Genomic DNA, 23,885 nt, shown 5'->3' with positions numbered 1-23,885 from the left:
TGCATGAGCTGAAATGAGAATAGACTGGGCAGGTACATCAACAGATGGGAACTGTTAAATGCTCGAAAACATATAAACACACACACTTGTAGCATTTTTAAAGGCATGTTTTTGCAATGTACCAGGTATTTATGTGTCATATCCAGCCAGTGGGTGAGTCCAGGGGACTTGCAGCAGGATCACAGCTGATCCTCAGGACCAGTTTTGTTTTACAGAGCAAAACCAGAACATCAGTGTTTGAGACTTTTCCCCAAGTGTATTCCACAGAAGCAGCTAGGCAAAGACAGTGTGCTGTACTTGCATCACCTGGGAGGACCATCAGGAATTGCTACGCAGAAATAATAAATACTTTTGTTAGTCTGCTGCACAATTTTGGCTTGTACTTGCAAGCAGATGCTTGGAAAGATCTCTTGGGAGAAGACAACTGTGCAACCTTGTGCTACTGCATGAAGCCCAGTGCAGGAAGACGCTAACAGATGCGTTCCTAAACTCTGCTTTGCTTTGGGTGCCAATTCCCTGTTCACTTTGTCTTTCAGCTTTTGCCAAGCTTGTATTAGTATAAATACAAAGCCGTTTGGTGTCACAGTGTCCATTCCACTTTCCACCAGGCATTTATCCAAAATTGTATCCTGCAGGCAATTGCAGGAAAAGCAAAGTGGCCTTTTTGCTTTCACAGTGAAGCCATTCACGTTCACTCAGAGCTGCTATAAGCAGCTGGGTCCCAGCTGCAACTTTCTGGATAACACATTCCTCCTTGTAAGAAAACAGTGAAGCCACTTTCCTCAATGTCTTGTAAAAGCGTGGAATCAAGTTAAACACAAGGCAGGCCCCTCATAGCTGTTGTCCTGTGATTATTCTCATTCAATCCAGGGTTAATTTTGAGGGGGAGAATAAAAATAATTTAAAAAGGCGTAAGCAGGGGAATGAGCGAAAACCTCACTGGGGCTAAGGTCTGACTCAGTTTGTTGCAGATGAGGTTACAGCTGATCACCCTGAATAGCTAAGTCTATGGAGATTTCACATATTTCTTACTTATACCCAGAGATTGGTATTCTGTAAAATGGAAATTGCCAATTAATCATGAGCATCTTTTGGCAAGCATTTATAAGCAAAGATCTTCAAGTCTTAATCCAGGCTAACAAAGCCCCAGTGTCCCCAGATGCAGTTCATTAATCAAATCTGATGACTGTCTATAAGGGAGCTCTGTGCAGGCTTCCACGGGAAAAAGAAATGAAGGTTAAATTTTGGTTTCAGAAATGATTAGCCAATTTTTCTCTGAGCATTGGAAACAGCCGAGGAAATTTGGCAGCATGGAGGTGTGACAGGGGAATGTTCAGGTTTATTGTTTGTGTATTTCAGCAAGAGAATCATAAGACCCCATGTATGGTTAGAGCTAAAGCACAGGAAGGTCACAGATGGAGTTTCATGGTCTCATTAGGTTTTCTCAGGCTCCGTTAGGGAACAGAAGGCTGTACCTGGGCCAGGCACACTAACCTTCCCACAAAGATGTGCACAGGTTCCTAGCGGATGCCCACATTAGGCCTCTGTGGGTAGTGTTTGCAATTAAGGCTCTAGCTATGAGATTTTGGACCAAAGCCTGAGGCTCAGTTTTTGTGTCAAATCTGGAATTCTGAGAGGACTGTGAAAGGTTTTGTCCATCCTCTGTGCCAGTAGTCAGGGCTGGGTTTTTACTCCCCAACTCTGGCATAAAATAGTTAATTTGTTAATTGATAATGATACTTTGGAAAAAAACGCTTTGCTGCTGGTATAGGAAAGGTGAAGTTGATCACTTCTCATTTCTCCTTACTTTCCCTAACATGTCTGTGTACATCTCATTGGCACCTAGACTGCAAGCTCCACATTCATTGGGATGTGGGGTTGTGTGACTGGCCTTTCAGTCTGTGACAAGCACTAAGATAACCGTCGTGATTATAATAACAGGTAGACCTGATTGCCTTGGTTGATTAATCTGAAATCTCCTTAGAGACAGATTCATCTCTCTCCTGGAGTTGCCGACAGCTTTTCTTGTCTCCAGGTTTCCCATAAAATATTATTCACATTGCCAAGCTGCTCTGTTTCCTTTATGTGCCAAATGCTGTGAAGAGAGAATCACTCAATTAGTAACATCCCCTAAATAGGGTGATTTGGGATGAGGGAAAGGAGATTTTTGTCTCTAGACAGGGCTTAATTGAATAATTTTTTTTGATAGGTCAGTGATGTAGTAAAAGGTTCCTGATACATTTTGTGTGAGATGTTTACTCTTTTGCTTCAACTGGGTGTACTGGTATCACTTTTCATCTCATTATCAGAATGATACTTCAGAATTAAAGATAAATAACGTTTTCTGAAATACACTGAGGGTAAAAGGCACGTTAGTAACGATATCGCCAAAGGATCTGGGGAAGATAAGACAGAAGAAGCAGCATTCAATACATGTGGTGAAGTATATGTGGTAATCGCTGTACACTCTGCTGCAGATTCAATATCCAGCAGTTACCAAGAAATATGAGGAAAAAGCATCTATGTTTGTTCTTTTATTTATTTACACAGCAGACTTCAGTTCTGTCCAAGAGCCTGGATACGATTTGTCCAAATGATTCCCTCGGCTAACGCTGTGGGAAAGCTGTGGTTGCGCCAACAGGAATAAATATATAAATGAACGAATGAATAAATAACGGAACAACTACGCAGGCAGTGAGCCGCTCTGCGCGGCAGCCCCGGCGGGAACACGGCCCGCCCGGCACCTCCGCGCGCCCCCGGCCGTTACCGCCCCAACCGCCTGAGGCGGCGGGCGGGGCAAGGGGAGCCCCGCCCACAGACCCGCCCCTTGCCCCGCCCCCTCCGCTGCGCCGCGTCCGGCCGCGAGGTGGCGCCGCCCCCCTCACCCCGCCCCGGAACGCGCGGCGCTGCCGCGAAGGTACCCGAGGGAGGCGGGTTGCGTTGCCGGCCGGAGCCTTGAGCGCGGTGCACCCGGAGCGAGCGCGATGGCGAGGAGCGGCGGCAAGGTACGGGCAGGGGAAGGGAGGGCTCTCGGGATCCCGGCAGCCCCCGCGCCACCGCCGTGGCTGCGCGGGCGGGCGGGCGGGGGGCGCCCAACGGCCGCGCCTTGCGCCAGGCCGGGTCGAACCGGGCCGGCTCGGCTCAGTGGGTCCGTCCGTGCCGCGGGTGGGGGGTCCGGGTGCCCCGCCGCCTGCGCTGGAGGGACCGCCGCTCCTCGGGCGACGCCGTTGGCCGCAGGCCCCGGGCGGAACCGGTTCCTCCGGGCCTGTCTGAGGGGCCCGTCTGGGTGCGATGCATGTGCAGCCACTGAAGTCCTGGCGGTAGTTCTGCCGTGCACGGCACATCGGTTATTTGGTGTGTCCAGGCAGTCCCGCTGGTAGAAGCTTTAAGAAGATCTCTCTTGATACCGAGCAGTTTAATCCGTGCTCAGCATTGGGTTTGTTGCAGACTAAAATGCTGTCGTGGCTGTATCCTGGGTCTCTCGTGCCTCACGTTCTCAGAAGTCTCCAAAAATATATGGAGAAGGTGTTCGCCTTAGCCAGTCTAAATGAGAGTTGCTAAAAGAGCATGGCAGAGCTTGCCCAAGATGCTCTCATCCTACCTGGTCATCTTCAGTAGAGAGATTTGTCTCACTAAACAGTTGTGATGGCTGAGGAGCTACTCGAGGAAGTAGAGCGGCCACCAAGTAATATCCATCAAGACCCACTGTTATAAAAATTGTAACAGTGGAGTTAAGCGGGGTGCCTCTTGTGCCTGGTTGCACCTGGTTGTACTCAGCTGTACTTGACTGCGTACTGGTTCTTGTGCCGCATGTGGGAGCGCGCAGGGAGCAGGCCCTGGTCCTGCTCTCCTCATTCCATGGCCTGACAAATGTTGACAACGCGTCAGTGAAGAGCTGTACTGCTCTGCCTTTAAGTTTGTCCCTGTAAATGTGATTTAATAAGTCTCTTTATTTCCATTACTCACATTAATTTCAGAACACTTGTGCTCCTACTTGAAAAGTTTCGTAGTGTTATTTGAAAGGAAAAGCAAAAGGTCAGTGTGGTTGAGGATCTTGGAATACTGTACGAAAGGATTTTTTTATTTATTCATTTTTTATTTTTATTTTTTATTGCATTCTGGAAAAGAAATGTGGCTGAATAAAATGTGCTTATTCCTCTGAAAAGCAGACCACAAAGCTTGTTTTGTTTCTCTTAGTCTTCTCTTTTAATGCCCTGTTTTGGCACTTTAATTTAGGTTACTTGCTCTCCACAAGAAAAGATGTTGATGTGTATTTGAAAAATGGTTTAGATAGTGATTACAAATGTGAGCTGACTTTTTGTCCTTGAAGTTGCAAGGCAAGACTTTACCTTCTGACTTTATTTGCTTCAATGATGCGATTACTGAGGTTAACCGAGATTAGCAGAGTCTATGAAAATAAAATTCAGATTAGTTTAACAAAGCTAGTTAAATGGGCAAGTCACAGAAAATAATATTATTGTTAATAAATGCTGAATAAGAGAAAACAGAAGAAAACTTTTATTCACATAGTGGCTTGTAAATCACTCAAAGGAAAGACTTTAGGAATTGTTGTACACAGGTTAGTTAAAGCAATGATGAAAATGCAAATTCATATACTAGTTTATGGGATTTAAGCCTCTAAGTTAAAATGGGATTTCATGCTGTAAGTCATTAAGAGCACAGCTCGTTCTGTGCATACTGGGGCCCAGAGGCACCACTAGCAGCAGTGACAGTTTTAGCTCTATTGCTGAAAGCTCTGGTTTTACAGCTGGTCTCATGTTTCCAAGCTAGATCAAACAGCGCCCAAAAGCTGGTCATCGTGATGCTATCGGAGAATTTCTACCGCTGTTCTGAAGATATGTATGAGGCAGATGTAGCTACAGAGCTTAAGGAGCAGGCCAGCATCCCTGTCTTGTGCTGTACAGATAGATTGCCTTTGTGTTAAAGCTTGTAATGGCCAACTGGAGTGTCTGTGTTTTATTTCCTAGCATAGAAGAACTGTTAGATGCATTGGGTTTTCATGGAGTAGCTACTGGTTGAGTAAAAACAAGCTTCTCCTCAAGAATTATTGTATAACACAAGATTTCTTGCACTTTCCACTGAGACACTTGAAACATGCCATAGATCTGAACCACCTCCTTTAGGTAATTATGCTTCCCTTGGTCCTTTTATGTTCTTATTGAATATTGTATCTCCTTTGTAGGCAGCCGTAGTGCTGTGTCTGGATGTGGGCCTTACAATGGGCAACGCTGCTCCTGGAGAGGAGTCTCCACTGGAACAAGCCAAAAAGGTTATGACAAAGTTTTTGCAGCGACAGGTACTTGTGACTATGATTTTTTTTTTTAATAATCACATGTAAGAGTAGGAAGGAAATGTGTATATTTGTGAACTATTTTCCTTATTTCTCAATATTTGAAGTAAGTGAGAAATGAGTAAGAAGTAGTTTCTTTTCATGCAGGAATAACAGCTATATGTAATTTCAGCTGTAGTTCTGTGGGTGAGATCTGGTGCTTTGATTGGCCACTCTTTAGGAAAAAAAAAAAAAGAAATAATCTTTTTTTCTTCCCCAAAATCTTCAACATTCATTAGATTGACTGTACTGAAGATGTTTGGAGAAATAAGTCAGACAGTTGTATTTGTTGTACTGCAGATATCCTCATGTTTTAAAGTTGAAAGTCTGTTTAATTTTATATCTGAGCTAATGAATTCTGTGTATGACTACATTTTGATAGGGTTATGTTTGTGGTTGCACTGAAAAGCAAACCCACTGTAACTCACCCTCCATTGCAAAATTGTTTCAGCTTCCTGTTTACCTGACATAGGTATGTATGGTATGTATCTACCTGTGTTTTTATACTTGTTTTGTGTTTTCCTTTTCCCAGGTTTTTGCTGAAAGTAAAGATGAAGTTGCTGTAGTTTTGTTTGGCACAGATGGTACTAGGAATGTTCTTGCTAGTGGGGATCAATATCAGAACATTACTGTACACAGATCACTGATGCTGCCAGATTTTGATTTGCTGGAGGATATTCAAACTGTGATTCAACCAGGCTCTGAACAAGCAGACTGTATCCTTTTTGTCAAATATCACCTCTTAAGCTGCTTCAGCTCCATGGAAGATGGGAAGTAGCACTGTGAAATGAGCCTGGACTTGCCACTGCAAGTTGTCGCTGCAGCTCTTGCAAAACAAAGTGCAGCTAATTTGGTGCTGTAAATTGATTCAAAACCAGATTAGCTGCTTTCTGACATTCTTTCAAGGTAGCAGATGGAGTCTTGGCCTCAGGGAATTGTTGCTCTTGTGAGTGCTCTATTAATTAGAGAGAAAAAAAGATAGTAATAATACAGTTGTAAGCTACAAATAAGGTATGTGTGTTAAATATAGTGTTGCAGAGCTTAGTGCAGCATGCTTTTTCATTAAATAAAACTGTTATTGACAAAATATATCTCATGTCAGCAGAAGTATTAGAAGCCAGACAGAGCAGAATATGCTGGAGACTAGGCAGATTTTTGCTATGAAGTATTTCTAATGTAGTCAAGTATCATTTATTAATTTAAATAGTTTATTCTGTTGTTAGCTATATGAGATGTAGAGTTTCAAAATAAGGCTATCCAAAGAGTCTTCCTTTGTATGTTTCATTAAAAAATGTTCCAGTTTACCCTGTTGTGTTCCCTCTTTCTGCAAAGAAATAAATCTTTTATTCCCTCCCAGTGTAAACAGAATGCTTTTGTGTTCAGGATGTCACAGAACTGTTTCAGAGAAACTTACAGCCAGTCAATTTTATGTTATGACAAATGATGCCATATTTTTTTTTTGAGTGAACTAGTTTGAGCATGGTGATAAAAACTTGCTTCCATTGAAAATTATTCTGAGAAGGAAATTATCAGGTGATGCCAGATGCAGGTATTTTAAAGGAAAATTAACATTTATAAAGGACACTCTATATTGAAAATAAATTTTGTTTGTAAATATAGAGTCAAATTATAATTGCAAATATTTGACTTTTCTTTCAATGGACTTCTCAAGCCTATCATGGACAGTTGAAGGATCCAATAAATGAGGAGAAAATCCTAGGACAACACACTATATAGGGACCTCTTGCACAGTAGATACTTAAATAATACACTGTTCAAAAATTGTTTTCTTGTTTGCTAAACCTAAATACACGTATGTTTGTCTCTGGTGGTGTGAAAATAGAAGACTGTCACTTTGTGGCAGGATTCATGTTTTAAATGAGGTTTTTCTTTAATTTAGTCAGTTCTGGATGCAATTATTGTATGCATGGACTTGCTTCAGAAGGAAACAATGTAAGTATGTAACATACAGTCTTTAACAGAATTCTGAACTCAAGCATCAGAGCTGGTCTGACTTCTTGTCAATACTGCAGAATTGTGTAAATATGGAAGATGCTTTAAAAAGTCATTACAGGATTCTGTCTCTGAAGAGTCTTCAAGAGCAGTTTAGCTTTCCTAGATAATTTAAGATCTTTCTGATTCAACTCAGGATTTTGCAGTAGATATGAGAATATTAATGCCATTGTATAAGCCAAGAAGACTTTACTTAAAATAGTATCATGTTTCTTGCTGCCTGTTCTCAAGAAACATTAATTCATATGGTAACAGGTGTAGAAAAATGCTACTAAATTTATCAGAGTAATAGCACATTTTACGAAAGAAACCTTTGAAACCCTGGTTTTCTTCAGCTTAGCAAAATAAAGGCTGCTGGAGATAGGTGATTGAATGTAAATATACAGGGTGGGGGTGAAAAAACTCTTCAAACTGAAGGATAATTTTGACGCAAGTCCAAGCATTAAAAAGTTGTCTGTTTTACTTAGATTAAAAATTATGATTTCTAACAATTAGTGGACTGATGTTCCAATAGGATTGCAGAGCAAGGGAAAGAAGCTTAGTTATTCTTAAAATGGAGATTGAGCACCCTTGGAAAGAATTATATGGTCTAAATATGATTGCAAAGGACTGGACTCAGTGAGTCAAGCTTGTATCTTATGAATAAAGGCTGATCTGGATGGAAAACTATACCAATTTAACTTTTTAAAGTGACTTGTGAATTAAAATTGCTGTATCTATAGCAGTATAATCTTAAATACTTGTGAAATAATTACTATTTTCTTATGGGGTTCACCTTCAGTTGAGGTAATACTGTTGAGGAAATAATGGATAAAATTATACTTATGCGTGACCCTCACCTTTGTTTGGTATCTAGCAGAACTTTCTAATGTTGTTGTGTCCTAAAGTGACTTTATAGTGGGTCTTTCTGGTCAGTAAGTTTAGATTTGGTAAGAGCAAAGAGCAAAATTAACTCCTGGGGATATCCGTGGAAGAAATACTTGTATCAAGTTAGAACATTATTCTTAACACTTATTTCTGAAAGAAAGCCTCAGATATAAAGTAGACTTTCATGTCCTTCTTATTCTATTGAACCAGACTCCTAGCGTGGAAAATCCCCAGCAACATCTATTTAAAATACATTTAATACTTTCACAGGGACAGGGCATTGAGTATAATACATAAGCGACCTAACATGTTTCAATAGCATTAGATCTACATTGGGGAAAACTGAGATGATGCCACTTGCTTTGACGTAGTTAATTTTTCTGTGGGTGGAATATGTGTATGTGAAGGGAATAATAAAATAAAAATTAAATAGTATTTCAATAGCAGAAAGAGCAACTTTACCAAATAGATGTAATTCAATCATATTTAAATGGCATCCATTCTTTTTTTGTTGTTCTTTGTTAGAAGTGTATTACTTCAAACTTCGTTTTTGTCAGTAAAGAATTAAAAAAATATATAATATTTTTGAGATGTTTATGTATACACACACATATAAAATATTCTCTTGTTTTAAGAGGGAAGAAATACGAGAAGGTGCACATTGAACTGTTTACAGACCTTAGCAGTCCTGTCAGTGAGGATCAACTGGAAATTATCATCGATAACTTGAAGAAAACAGGAATTCTGCTTCAGTTTTTGTAAGTACAGAAGTGGTTGTTAAATGCTGCTGTTTTCAAAGGGAAATCATTCTATTTTTAATAGCCATCTTAATGGACCTGCTGAAGTGTTTGATGTTGTTTCTATAGAGAATTAGCTGTATGTAATATGATCGTTCTAAGTAATTATATGGATATATGATAATATATGGTATTATACACTCCCAGTGTGTGAGTTTGAGCTTGGAACCAAGTCTCCATGTTTAAGTAATGTACAAATACACATTAAAATAATGATTATTTACTAGTTAAATTTACAGCTTATTTTCAAAGATTACAACAGGAGGCAAATTTTTTATACCAGTATAAAAATGGGAAATGATGAGACAAAAATATCTTGAGAAGCAGTGGTCCTGTCACGGCAATAGTCTAGACCATTTTAGATGAGAGAGATATGAAGTGGTGCTGCAGATGTATATGTGTGTGCTTGTATATGTATGCACGCGCGCACACACACACACACAGACATACATATTAATTTTGGTGTCAAGAGGGAAGAAAGAGGGAGGAAAAGAATATGTTCACAGTGATAGGCTTGGTTGAAAGATTGAATCATTATCTCAAGCATTATGACCAGAATCCCTTACTTACCTTGGTGTATAGGTAATGATCAAAAGAATCAGTAGTCATATTGGAATGTATTAAACGTTGTTGGAAAAAGAATTTTTGTTTTACTTTTGACCCTTTTTCTTTTTTTAGCACTTACTGGCTGAGCCCAACATTTTCCATTTGCGCATCTGTCTGCAAGATGGCTGAGACGTTCTTAAAAAGGATATTGAATTAATATATAGGCATAGAGAAAAGGTCTTCTGTGCTTGGGAGAGGCTGAATGTAAAAAATGTCTGGTTATTCTCATATTTTGTCTACACAGCAAAAGGAGGTGTGCTTGAAAGGAGCTTTGGCACGTCTCGTTGAGTTTATTTGAGCTATTGTTGGTACATTGGCAGCAGAAACACAACACCCTGAACCTGTGTGCGTGCTGTCAGCCAGAGTACGTGGCTTTGGAGACCTGCTATCTGCTCTGATAGCTAGTGCAACTTAAAGCTCTTGCTGCCTCGTCTGCATACAGGTTTGCTGTGCTGACTAGCACAGATGCTGCCATCACAAGTTCATGTTTCAGTTTAGGGTCTTGTGAGACTTCTCATGCATCTTTTCATTTTTCTCTTCAGCAACACAGCACAGGAAAATTCCCATGGCTAATATAAGCCCTAGGGAAATATTGTTGTTACAGTGTCAGCTATGGTTTTACACCTTGTCTCCCAGTCTGTGTAAACAAATGGTGCTTTGAGAAATACCTATACGAAAATACGGTTCTTGGAATGCTGGTTAAAAATCCTTTGTTGCTAAACCGTGTTGTTTTTCTGTTTTTTTTTTTTCTGTTTTTCAGCTGTTGTGCCCTGGTTATTGATCAGATTGTGTCTTGTGGCAGATAGTTGGTCTTCCTCTGCTGCCAAGTGTGAAACACAGCGAGCGCTGTGTAGCTTTGGTCATTACACAGTTCCCATTGCAGTAGTCTCTGAGCAGTGTATATTGAAAGTAGTTTAACATCTGTGAATCGGGAGTTTGAAGCTTTTTGCTCTTTTGCTGGCTTTAGAGTATGGTTTTCCTGTATGCTTTGTGCATTGTTAACTCTGCTTATTGTATGTTGTTCCATGGATAAAATATAATGTGGACTAATGAGGTGATAGTAAGCCAGGTAAAATGCAGGTTACTGTCTTGACCACATAGTGCAATGCTAGAATTCTTTTACTTAAAGTGTGATAAAAGACATCATGGTCTGGATCAGACAAAAGAGCTGAGAATCTGCAGGCATAGGCAAAGGAACAGAGTGGAGTCATGTAGGTCTCTTCTGTGGTTGTTGTACTTAGTTAACTCGGTGTTATAATTGGAAGAGCAGCAAAATGGCATTATCCACAAACCCTGGCTTTTTTGTTTGTGTTCTTATTCATAAGATACAGGAAAAAAATGTCGGTTTTGGACAGAAACTCACCTGGTGTTTTAAGTTATTAAAATCCCGTAAAGAGCAACATTTATTCCAGAACTATCTAATAGTCCTGCTGCAGAGAAAGAGCTCTGTGGCATCTAGAGCTGACCTGGAGTCCCAGACCTGGAAAGGCCTTAACAATCCTCTGCCTTGGTCCGTGCCAGCTCTGTGTGTCACTTTGGAACAGTGTTTGTCTAATCTTTTTGTAAATGTTCCCAGTGATGGAGACTCTTCCATCTCCTCAGACAGTGTGTTCCTGAGATGATAGTTTGAGCTTTTTACCTTACTCCTTCATGATGTATTTTGAGGGAAGGCTTAATATGAAGAACAGATTGTTGCTGCCTTTTCCATAACAGTTTTTACGTAGTTAGTAACTCTCACATCTGCCCTGTCCTCTCACTGCCTTCTCTGCAGTCTTTTTGCTCCATGTTTCTTCCCTTCCTAACACCTTCTAGGAGGTGCACGTTCCACTTAAGTGTGATACTTGTGCTCTACACTAGCCAAGCCATTGCAAATGCCCTGCAGACCTAAGGATTGCTTCATGTGTTTTGCAAGCTGTGCAGCTCTATGTACATCTGAATGTAGCTAGATGTATAAAGAGAGACTCCTGATACAGTTCTTGATTCATTTTTAGTTTTTTGTTTTAGTTGAGAAGAAAAGTAACTGCTGCTTCTTGTGATCTTAGCCTGCCATTTCCAGTGGATGCTGATGATGAAGGTGGAGATACTGATGCACATTCTCATTTGCACAAAAACTCTTTTGCAAGAAAGGACATAACTGAGCAACAGAAAGAAGGAATCCATGTGGTGAAGAAATTGATGCATGCTTTGGATGAAGGAGGAGGCCTGGAAGAAATTTACACTTTCAGGTAAAGTTGGCTAATCTTCTTTATCACACTGTGAATTTACCTTCTGATTTCTTCCCACAAATGATTAAATTTAATAGTCATTTGACTGTCAGTGTCACTGAAATTGGTGAATTTTATCAGTGTACATTCAGTACCTTCCAAACAACTTTTTTTAGCAGCTTTAGAATCGGTAGAAGAGCTTACAGATTTTGTTGGGAAATGAATTTTCTTGGATTTCTGTTTTTAAAAAATATATATATCTTTTTTTTTCTGGGAGTGTTGGAGCATTTTTTGAGAGAATATTTCTGTAAGGGAGATTTCAGAAGTGAGTTTATGAAAGAGTTGGAATATGTGATGGTGCAGGTAGAACATTTGCATTTAATGGTAGCTTTTGTTTCTTAGTTTCAGATTTCTTATAGCTCACTGGTTTATCCAACTCCCACAGACATTTCAATTAACATTGTATCTTGAATCCTGCTCTTTAGTCACAAACTACTGTGTATTTGTGCCAAACAATACACCATTTCAGCTGAATTCCTAACGGGAGAATTGAAAGATTGATATCTCCCCAATCAAACAATAAAAATACGTTTGTCTTTGGCAAACTGTTGCTAAAGCTGTATGTGAGACTCTTCCACACACGTATTAGTTGAGAAACAAGAAAACTGCATATGCGCTCCAAATGATGTCTTACAAAAGTCTTATTTTTACCATCATAGTACTTTCAATCTGTAATTATGCAGTGAGCTTTAACATGGTATTTTCAGGAATCTTACTAGTTTGTAGCTGCAGAGTGACTGTCACATGTAATATTTAGTTGTATGAGTTCATTAGGCGAGAATGGTACCTGTAGGTTTGCATATTGCTATTTATTTTTTACTTGTGGGGTTTCTTTCCCTCACCCCGTGAAATCATTCTGCTTTATCTTGGTGGAAAGATACTGTTATCTGAGCGTTAGTGTGAGCAGGTGGAGAAACCCATGAGCATCTCTGCCTATGTGTTCTGATCGGCCAACAGAGCAGCCCGAGTCTTTCTGCAAAACACTTTCAAAAAAAACAAAAAGCTTGTTCCTGCATCAAGAATCTGAAGAAAATGCAGAAAAAAGGAGAAAAGAAGCATCTTTCTGGGTCCCGCTATTCTTTAGGGTAATATGTGTGTATGAAGCTACTGTGTGGTTTGGCCCTTCTTTGTATTTTCTGTCACAGACTCTGATACTGTATAAGCTGTCTTTATGCCATGATTTTAGGGGAAATCCCAAATCTTTGGATAAATAGACATTTGGCTAATAGACTAAAGCTTTAGTTGTTTAAGAATATGTGAGGTTTCAGATGCAGTTAAGGTGCTTATCCAGCTTTAAGAAGTTAGCCATGCAAAACTGTCATGATAATTTACCAACTCAGACACGCTGCTTTCCCCTTTCATTATTGGTGCTGGTAATTAAAAACAAAAAAAAAAATTAATAAAAAGATTTGATTCTCATGAAAATTAATGAGTCATTCCAGGAAAGTAAGTGTGATTAATGCTTTGTATTGGTCCATGGTTTGATAATGCCTTTAAGGTACAGGGGAAGGATCCTATAGCAGTGTTGCCAACAAGGAAGTTGATACTCTGGAATTCTGTCAGGAAGCATTAGAAGTTTCTGCCCAGTTCCCCTTTCAGGGGGGAGGGTCTGAGGAGCAGAGGAGAAGAAACATTTTTTTAAATACAAATTGAAGTCTGTATTTGCTAGGCTTTTAGTGGCTCCATACATTTTGAAGTGAGGGAATGTTTTTCTTCTGCAAATAAAAGGAACAAAAGATTTAGGAAATTGAGCTAGTATGGCATTGTGAGGGATTTGATTTTTCACATCTCTTCTTGGCTGTTATGTGTTGCTGTAGTTCTAACAGTGTACTTAAATGTTCTTAAATAAATGTATGACCTTAAGCTTTACAAAATACTATTAAAATATTGTTAAATTATTTGTCATTATGTTAAACTCTATATTGATGTCTCTCTTAACAGAAAAAAAATCCCTTCCTTTACTCAAGGAAAAATAAAAATAATATTTGTCCTTATAAAATCCCAGCTCATTTTCTCCTTTCATTTTTGTGCTGTTAGAATTAAAATTCTTCTTTTGAAGAGAGTGTAAAATTAGAAGAGCAAGTTAAATTTTGTAGTAATGTGTCAAGTGGTGATCTTAATTTCTGCCAGAACTACTCTATATCAAGAGAAGTGCATTTAGTTGTTCACCGTGATATAAGATGTTGAGGTCAGCACTGTTTTTTCCTTTGCTTCATCGTGTGGTGGAGACGATATTTTCTTTGTTCTTCATCTGCACTAGAATTTTGTGGCAAAATGGCTAACACACTCAGGATCATCTGGAAGCTGTTCTGGGATGCAAAGATCAAGCTCATTTTCTTTCACAATAATAAATATTTTTTTTCCAACCTCTTAATTTTGGACTCCATTGCTTAAAGGTTTCCTACTGTGTAAATAGTTTTTGAAATAAAACACTAGCCTGCCTTTTTTCCCCCATTTTATAAGGTTGCATAGGTACTATTTGGACTACAAATATTCCAAGTAACTTGTTTCATTCTAACAGAGCTATGAAAATTATGAACTCATTAGTATGAGGTTTAAGGAAAATGTGACAGAAGTTAGTTCTCAGACAAAATAATGTTAATTAAAATAGGTTCTTTATTTCTTCACTTCCACTGTAGAAAATATCTTACTACTTGAGAAGCCCTGTCTGGCTTGGATTGTTTGGCCAGCTGCATATCCTAATTGGATGGGGAGCAATAAATGCAAAACACTTAATAAGCAATTGTAAGTTTCCCTGTAAGACCTGCTGTACTGTTTTTAAGCCCTAATGTCACAGCATCATAAAGATTTGAGCAGGGAATGATTTACTGTTCCTTCTCTTTTTGTTCATTCGCTTCTTTTGTACAATGAAAAGATTACTCATGCAGCTTATTTTCTAATGCTTTATGCAGTCTAAGCTGAAACAATTGGGCTTCTGCATCTCCCAGGAGAGAGTATATTGCCTGTAACGTTTTATTACAGTTCACCAAAGAGTTCATTTCAGTTTTCTTGATTCCTTCATTTAGAGAAAGCCTGGAGCGTCTTTCGATGTTTAAGAAAATGGAAAGAAGACCTATGCCTTGGCCCTGCCAGTTAACCATTGGTTCTGATCTGTCTGTAAGGATCGTGGCCTACAAATCTGTAAGTTAATAAAATCATATTTTCAGTGTACCTGGTGCAGCAAGTTAGGTGCTGCGGCATTTTTTTTCCTTAAAGCTCAGAAAATAAAAGATAAAACAACATCCAAAATAGTTATGGTAGAGATTTTATATGTGCAGAAGCTGGTACATCTAAAGCTATGGTTCCCACAGCAACTCTATCTTTATCACATTGTACACATATATTAAGAATTAAAATTCATCATGTACCGAAACAGAAATAAGTCCTATCTACAATATGACACTTAATGGCATTGATGTTGATGAGCTTAATTAAGAATGCTGCACATGTGTGAAACTTTCCATTTGGCATCAGTGAAATGCCCAGAGCTGAATGAGTCTTAATATTTTTCTTAACTTCTGACCATGGGACACTGTCTGTAAATGTCTTACCAGCTTTTGTTCTAATATCTGTTGTTATTTCAAACTTGGAAAAACATGTGTCCTTCCAGCTTGTTCAATTTCTGTAGTGTTTGCCAGGGCACACACAGTCTCCCTTATAGTTTGTATGGGGTTTTCATGCAGTGTCAGGGGAAGGGAAGGAAGAAGGGGGAGGAACTGTGTTTAATAACAGATTGTGCAAAATCCAAGTTACTACATAATTTTGAGGCAAGCGTATAGTGTGGCATAGTGATGGATGTGGTTAGATGGAGATTATTTGGCTTGTAATTGGAATCTCCGAGTAGGATCTAGCCAGTAGTGCAAGGTTTCAAAAAGATGCATTACAAAGTCGAAATCTCCATGATTTCTGAAAGACAGGCTTCTTGGTCCTGGAAAAGCTCTCTGATAGCAGCTTCCCATTTATGCTTATTCATGAATATTTTTAATTTTATTAAGATTTTTTTCTGCCAGGCCTGGGCAAAGCCCCAGTAAGAGCACCTTCCCAAAGGTACTTACAAACCGCATCGGTGGAACTTGCGAGAACGAAAAACATGAACCAAACAACTAGCCTGAGCTCATACAGCAGTTAAAACCTAGGAATAGACTTGTGTCTGCTGCCCTTGTCTGTTGTCTTCTCATTTCTGCACAGATCTCAATTTTTGTTCTCATTTATTAGGTTCACCATCAATCTCATTTAAGTAGAGAAGAAGAGAAAGTGTTTTTCTTTCCTTATAGTCTGGCAAAATTCACTTGTTGCCAATACTTATTGTCTCTCTTCTGGGTGCTGTAATATAATTTGTATCTTTATCTGCCTTTTGGGGAAGGTTAACTAATCGGGTATTTTTCTTGTCATAGTATAGTGACTCTGGTGCAAACAAGATAAATGAGCTTGAATGAGTCTTTTCAAATCTTTAACATATGTTTTAATGATATGTCCAAAACTGTGAATATAAAGAGCGGGGAAGTCAAATGGGTAGCAAGTAAGACATTCTGTGGCCAAAAACTTGCATAGATGATCTAGCCCATGGTTTTAGTGAATAGGTAAGACAAGTATGCAGTTGCTGCAGTATGAGTGATTGACAACTGTCATGCAGCTGAAACAATGTGCTGCAAGCACTGTGGTAGCAGGCAGTATTAGTCCATTCTTGGTAAACAATCCAGCAGTGAGTCTAAATTTTTGTTTAGTTGTTTTTGTGTGTGTGTGCACTTTTGTGGGTTTTATTTATTTATTTATTTATTGATCCAACTGAAATGTTCAATGAATATTTCTTTTCTTTAAATTCTGGCATCAGCTTTCAGAAGAGAGGGTGAAAAAAACTTGGACAGTGGTAGATGCTAAAACTCTCAGAAAAGAAGATGTGCAAAGAGAAACTGTTTACTGCTTAAATGATGATGACGAGACAGAAATTCAGAAGGATGATACTATTCAAGGTATGACGTTTTTCCATGCTCCTTGAAGGCAAACCAAAGCTTAATGGCTTATATTATTAAATTTCTTAAGTTCTTACTTTTGTCAGTAATAGGAATAATAATAATAATAATATCCTTAGTGGAACTTGAAGGTACTCCAGCTTTCTAAACTGTGTCCTCTGGAGGAGCTCACCTCCGTGTTCTAGTGAGCAGTGACATTACTGTTTTCAGTCTTTTAGTTGTACTGATACATAAGTGGCATTCATAGCACTGCATTTTTTTCTAGGTAACCAAATATTCTAGTCTGCAGATGGGAAGATGAAACCATTAAAGGAAGTGTTAGTGTTCAAGGTGTTGTTTGAATTCTTGAGAGGTTTGATTTAAAGCAGTGGTATACCGAGTGCTTGACGTGATTAGGATAATTACTCATAACCTTCAGCCCCTCCGGGCGGATTAAATTTCTGAGAAAAATAAAGACGTCTGTATCAGTATAAAATAGAGTCTTCTCTTTAAAATTGAGTTAAGCAAATATGTGTAATTCCTTGTGATTCTATAGGTACATTTTAATTATTTTTTCTTTCTTTTTTTTTTTTGCTATTTGAAACGCACCAGGTAGTGCAAATATACTGTAAATGGGAAAATCTATTCCGTGCCACCAAAATAAATTTAAATAAAATATGTTTTAAAATAATTTTAAAAATGAAGACATTTTCTGTTTTCACCCTCTTTAAGTTGTAGCAATCATAGATATTTTGTAGCAATAGCGTATAAAAATACCCTAACTTTCTTATAAGAAAAAACTAACAACAAACTAGTAATCTGTTTATGTTATATAATTTCAAATCTTTTACCAAATAGAACTTGCTTTTTGTAGGAGGTCTATCTTGAAGCATTTATATCCATTCTCTGCTGATGCTCTGGCTGCCCCAGTTGGTGAATGATTGATACCATTGAAGTAGTGAACAGTTCAGACTTAACCAATGACACCAAAGATTTACCTATCACTGCTGTGATGCCCAGTGTAGTTAGAAATGCTGGTGTCTCACGGGCTCTTACGGACATTATCAGAAATGACACAAGACAATATTCTGCCCCTTAGCATCCTTTCTGAAACTTGCTTTGGTCATTTATTTTTTGGTTTTTAGGAAAATTTATATGCGTATGGGTTATTCATCCTAGGATTTACATATATATATACGGAGTATAAAAAAGGGGAAGATACAGGGAAGATACTGTAACTTGAGATGGAGGTGTAAGGAGGTGCAGCAGAGCATGCCTGAGAGAACCTGTCATATTCCTATTCTGTGAAAATATCCTTGAGATGCAAAGGCAAGGGAAGTGGTGTGCAGAAGTGCTCTTCCATTTTGGTATTTTAGAGCACTTTTAGTTTTCCATCATATTTGAACAGGTGTCTCACTTAGATTGCTAGCACATTTTTATTTCTCTGAATTCCTTGTGTTGTCATTTCCTGCAGGAGATTTTTGATATAATTGTGTTGGGTTTTCCTACTGGTTTGCAGAGAGTGTTATAGTCCATTTTCTTAAATTTAATCTGTGAACATAACTTGGGTAAGATGCTCCTTTCTCTTATTTTCATTCCTACTGTCTGCAAGAGTAACTATTTCTGTAAAATAATGAAATAATTTCGTTTTTGTTTTTTATTTGTGTTTTTTTTTTTTGTTAACAGAGAAAGTAATTTGATAAGCATGCATAGAGTGTAGCTGTGGGGCATGCATACATTGTTAAAATATTCAGAGAGCTAATTTCAGTGTTAGAACTGTAGGCCCATATGCTTACCAGATGCTCCTTTCTTGTTCTCCAGGGTTTCGCTATGGGAGTGATATAGTTCCTTTTTCCAAAATAGATGAAGATCAAATGAAATACAAAACTGAAGCAAAATGTTTTTCTGTTTTGGGATTCACTAGATCCTCTCAGGTATGGTACTGAACCTCTTCATACTCAACTTAGTGGGTCCTTACAAGACAATTGATTTTGGTTTAGCTTCACTAAGTACGGGTGCTGCACTGGGTTCCAGTGACTGGGAATGAGGCATCTGCCACCAAGAATGATTTTTGCTTGCTGATTGTAGGAGATACAAGCACTGTGTACTCTTCTGATGAAGAAAAGTCCATTAATATGTCTGGGCCCTTGATTAAAACGGAACCACAGATCTCAGATCTCTACAAATTGGCTACAGCTGTACTTTACTATCATTTCATCTCAGTAGCTCGAAGTGATGCAGATCTGCAACTAAAGATGGTCTCTCTTCTGTTCAGGTTGCACAGAAACCTTCTTGGGCTTTGTCCAGCCATGTTTCTGCCTGTCTGAGCATGGTTTTTCTTTTCTCATTTGTCATCATTAAAGAACCAGAGAATCAATTGCATTCATTCTCACTTTTGTAAGGACTGATGTATAAGCAGTAGCTTTCTTCTGGTTTTACTATGACAAAAATTCAATGTAGCCAAAGGTCTAGAGTGTAGATGAAAGTAAAATCATTCAAAGGCTGTGCCTGTTCCAACAGATGCCTACTGTTAGGCATGGAGCATAGGCACTTCACCTGTGAGGTAACTTTTGACCTCCTTTTAACTGGAAATTGCAAGGAGCTTTAATTGGGAGAGTACCTTAAAAGCAATCCAGCACAAGGTGGTTTCCTGCTGGAAAGCTGAGATTTGAGCCATAGGAAATCCCAGTGCGAAGGCCTAGCAACCCTTTCCTCAAGTGGTGGAAGTACAGGAAGTGAGGAACGTTAGAAACGTTAAGGTGCCTCCACTCTTCCCTCTTCAGGATACTGCCAAGGGTGACTGAAACTTGATTAATCTTGCAGGTCACTGCACCTAGTCCCCTTCAGCACCTAAACTGAAGTCCCTAAGGAAATCATAGGGCAGCTCTGTTCCTGCTGTGCTGAAAGCTCCCGGCCCTCCTGTTTTTTGAAATATCTCTCTTACTGTGTAAAGTAGAAACCTTAAAAGGCTGAGAAATCATTATCTTTGCCAGGAGAAAGAAAAAAAAAAAAAAAAAAAAAAAAAGAAAAGATAATGGAAAATGGAAATATCCATGGGAGCTGACTCCCAAATGGATGTAACTCCACATTTTTCTGCTCAACTCTACATGTGGCACAGAGACCCTTAGAAGACTAAATATGCCCTTAGACTGTGTGCAGTGGACCAAAGCACTTTGTTAATTGAGGAGCCAGGGATTTAAGCTCTTTTAATTAAAAGGGAAGCCAGCCTGGCTGTAATCTGTTTGCTACTTGAGGACATCAAGACATTCAGAATTTAAAGCTGTTAAATAACACAGTATCCCGTGTACTGAAAGTGACTGATCAGGGGGCTGTATCATGCTTGAGCTTCTAATGCCTTAAACTGCTTAGGGCAGAGAGATGTCAGAGCCTGGTGAGTTGTGGACCGGAAGCATGATCCAGCTGTGGTATGTCTGAACCTAGGCTTTCAGTGGGACATATTTTTGCATTTTTCCCACACGTTATTAGCCTGCAGCTGAGTATTACTGTCTTCATCTCATTCTGCAATACTTCTTCATGTGCTGTGTTCTCTTACACTGCAGTCTGGCCCCTTATTTCAGCCTGAAGTCTGACCTGCACTGAAATAGGAAGCAGTTAGAGGAAAATAGGTGAAGCATCATGCTCTTCTTGTTGGTTAGCAGTCTTTTCACTTAAGGACATTTTCTTCCACCATTGGAATATGGTGGATATATGTTCAAACTGCCTGTGTAAAACTAATTGTAGGAATAAATTTTGATTCACATAATTATCCCTTAAAGAATTAACAAATTGTTTGCAGTGCAAAATTTTTGCAATGTACCAAGCATTGTTGCTTTTGGTAGTTTCGTTATGTACTTCACCTATCTCTGGATTTTGTAATAAAAAGTTACACATTAATTAATATGTTCTCATGTCCTGTAAACAAGAGTGTGAGTAATTATGCCCAACAGTAGTTGTGAAGATCTCAGTGGAATGAAAATTTCAGATGTTGAAGGCTGAAACTATATCGTTAGGTGATGGTATTGAGAGGTTTTCTACTACAACTAGAATTTTCCATATCCATACTGTCCTTATGTTTTGGTTCCTGAATTTTACTGTTTGGAGTCATAATCCTAACACTATTCAAATGTATGTTTTCTATTAAGTTGTTTCGTGTAAAAACTTTGGAGAAAAGATAATTTATTATTAACTAGAGAAACTGGAGCAGCTCCAAATGCATAATTAAAGAAGGAATAGAACCACCTCATATTATTTTCTCAGTTATTCACATCCCTCAGGAAAGAAGATCAGAGGCCGCTTAAACTTTGATTTTTAATTTATAAGCAATGCCATATAAATCAAGAAATAATACTTGAAAGTATTATTAAAAGATTTTTGGCAAACAACAAAAAAAAAAAGGTGCAGTGATGTATAGATACTTATACTACACTGAACGTAAAAATGCATGAGTTCTTTGAGATAGATGAGTAAAGAATAATTGCAAGTACAATAATCTGTGTTCAAGAATCCTCCTGTAATCCAAAAACTGATGTGCTCTGGGGTAAGTTGTCACTGACTTGAGCAGTGATGCACAGTGTCTCCAAGCTACCTGTAGCCTTGTTGTTTCGCAGTGTGAAGACGTTTTCTTTAACAAAGAGAAATCAATTGTGTTTTTTTTGTTTTTTCTCTCTGTTTGTATTTTCTTGTTTGTTTTAGTTTGTTTGTGTTTTTCAGCATCTATTTGGCACATCTTTGCTGGCCATATTAGACAACTCAGACTGGTAACAACTGTCATTAGCACCGTCTCTCACTGCTTCCAGTCAAAACTACAGAGTGTGACTGAATATCTATATTGTCTGATAAATTCAAGCATGAAAAATATGCAGGACTTGTACTCACAGGAATTAAATTCTGCAGCTTTTTCACATGAGTAGGATCTTGGTTGTTTCATAATTTAATTGGTCCAGTTACATTAATGACACTTGTCTTGGATCAAGCTAACACGTGACCGTTCGAATCTGCAGGTCCAGAGGCAGTACTACATGGGCAACCAGGTTCTCAAGGTCTTTGCGGCAAAAGATGATGAGGTAAGGTCAACAAAACGGGTTCTGTTGTAGAATGGGAAAAAATACTAGCAGTGCTTGAGATGGTTCTTGCAGTGTTAATAAAACAGGATTATTCTTAATGCAACCTGGAGAAGTTTTCATCTGTTCTCCCAAGAAGGTCAAAAGGAGTTGGATCAGACCCCAGATGGATACCACATCTCATGAATAATGAGAATCTGGTGAATGTTATGTATGTATAAGGGCATAGAGAAGTTGAATTGATACTTAGATCCATTCTCACATGCAACAGAAGCTTGTTGTGCCACTGTGATACTCTACAATATTTCAGAGGTCTGACTGAAGTATAAGAAGTGAAAACTTCAGTGCTCTGCTCCATTAAGGGTCCAACTTGTCTACCTTTCTCTGTCTGACAATATTTATAATATTTCTAATATAATAACTACAGTATTATAATATTTTCATTTTTTCTCTGCATGTTTACTGGAAATACAATGATTTCCCACTAAATTAATTCACAATGAATTTCAGCAGATGTCTTTGAGAACTTGTATGATTTTGCAGGGTTTTTTTTTCTTTCTTTCTTTCTTCAGAATGCAGCAGTTGCTTTTTCTGCCCTTATCCATGCACTGGATGAGTTGAAAGTAGTGGCTATAGTGCGTTATGTTTATGATAGAAGATGTAACCCACAGATTGGTGTAGCCTTTCCATATATTAAGGATACATATGAGGTAATATTTAACTCTTACTGTTCTTTAGAGGTCCTCTTTACTAGTGGTTTACAAATATGATTTAATAAATGATTACAGTTGAACCATATGAATTTACAGAATGTTGAAATAGTAGAAGAATTTTTTTATTATTATTTTTTTTCAGGGGTGGAGGAGGTGCTTTTGCAAGATAATAACAATTCAGAACAGATGGTTTTAAATATATGCCCTAGGAAGGAAAAAAAATAGAAAAATAATATAATACATTGGTATCCTCTATAATAGAGATATATTTTTATTTAGATAAAAATTGTAATAATTTCATTTTGGTGTCCTGAAGCTTTTTTTTTTTTTTTTTTAAAGAAAAGGCCTTTTTTCTTTTTTAAGGAAAGCTGTAGTGCTCTGAGCTGTAGTGCTCAGAATCATATCTGAAATAAAATTTAAAAAATTTTCTGGGAGGCCCAAAGCAGCACAATATTTCAGAATTTATGCAGCATATGTTTCCACTGATCTTACTTATAGGAGACTATTCAAAGATCTGAGTATGTATAGCGTGGCTAAGGAATGACTAAGGTGGGGGCGGACATAGCAGTCTTCAGACTTTTGAAGGGTATAAACATGAAGGATGGAAAGGAATTATTTAGGGTGATATGAGCTGGAGGAGGTATTTGAATAAAGAAAAAAATTAAGCTGAAAATGTCAAAAAACAACTTCTGGCTTTCAAACACAGTAAGCTATGATAAAACCTCCTAGAGCACCATTCGATGGGGTGTTTAAAGCTTGGCTGGGTGGAACTTTGCACAGGAAACCACCAGGAAAAAGTGATTGAATAACCTGAGCTCTATATTCAGCCAGTATAGATGAACTGTTTAGTCATTGCTATATTTTTAAACAATCTTTGTTTTATTTTGCTGAAAACTGTTGCTTTATAAATATTTTGGATTTTTTTGTTGTTGTTTTTTATATATTTCTGTGGTGGGACACTTTGAGGGAACTTCAGATTTTTCATTTTAGACTTGATTGCTTCTTTTTAGATGTTTCTTTTTTCCTTTGTTTCACTTAGTGTCTCATCTACGTGCAACTGCCCTTCACAGAAGACTTAAGACAGTACATGTTTTCTTCCTTGAAAAACAACAAAAAATATATTCCTACAGGTAAGATAGCACTTTCCTCTCCACCTGGACAAAATAACCTACAGCTTTTTCTTGAAGATGGTGTAAAATAGTTAGAATATTTGACTTTCTAATGAAAACACAACTTTTGTGGTTATTTTGACTTAAAAAAACAACA

At 38.3% G+C, this 23,885-nt stretch overlaps 1 protein-coding gene across 1 annotated transcript in view; it reads left to right on the top strand.

Moving 5' to 3' along the window:
- Window positions 1-2,949: 2,949 nt before the first annotated feature.
- The window catches only part of XRCC5 (X-ray repair cross complementing 5), a 43,958-nt gene continuing 23,022 nt past the window's right edge, over window positions 2,950-23,885 (top strand). Inside the window, exons 1-12 of the mRNA XM_088519587.1 lie at window positions 2,950-3,005; window positions 5,204-5,317; window positions 5,883-6,066; window positions 7,255-7,303; window positions 8,866-8,988; window positions 11,676-11,858; window positions 14,924-15,038; window positions 16,729-16,867; window positions 18,668-18,780; window positions 21,847-21,909; window positions 22,479-22,616; window positions 23,659-23,749. Of these exons, the coding sequence (XP_088375713.1) occupies window positions 2,985-3,005; window positions 5,204-5,317; window positions 5,883-6,066; window positions 7,255-7,303; window positions 8,866-8,988; window positions 11,676-11,858; window positions 14,924-15,038; window positions 16,729-16,867; window positions 18,668-18,780; window positions 21,847-21,909; window positions 22,479-22,616; window positions 23,659-23,749 (1,333 nt within the window). The 5' untranslated portion in view covers window positions 2,950-2,984. The remainder of the gene's footprint in view (window positions 3,006-5,203; window positions 5,318-5,882; window positions 6,067-7,254; window positions 7,304-8,865; window positions 8,989-11,675; window positions 11,859-14,923; window positions 15,039-16,728; window positions 16,868-18,667; window positions 18,781-21,846; window positions 21,910-22,478; window positions 22,617-23,658; window positions 23,750-23,885) is intronic.

This window comes from Tinamus guttatus, unplaced genomic scaffold (genome assembly GCF_059628265.1).
Source record: "Tinamus guttatus ecotype Peru unplaced genomic scaffold, ASM5962826v1 Tinamus_guttatus_pri_ptg000060l, whole genome shotgun sequence".
Classification (NCBI taxonomy): domain Eukaryota; kingdom Metazoa; phylum Chordata; class Aves; order Tinamiformes; family Tinamidae; genus Tinamus; species Tinamus guttatus.
Note: the sequence above shows the minus strand (reverse complement) of the source record. Positions and strands in the feature narration are given on the sequence as shown.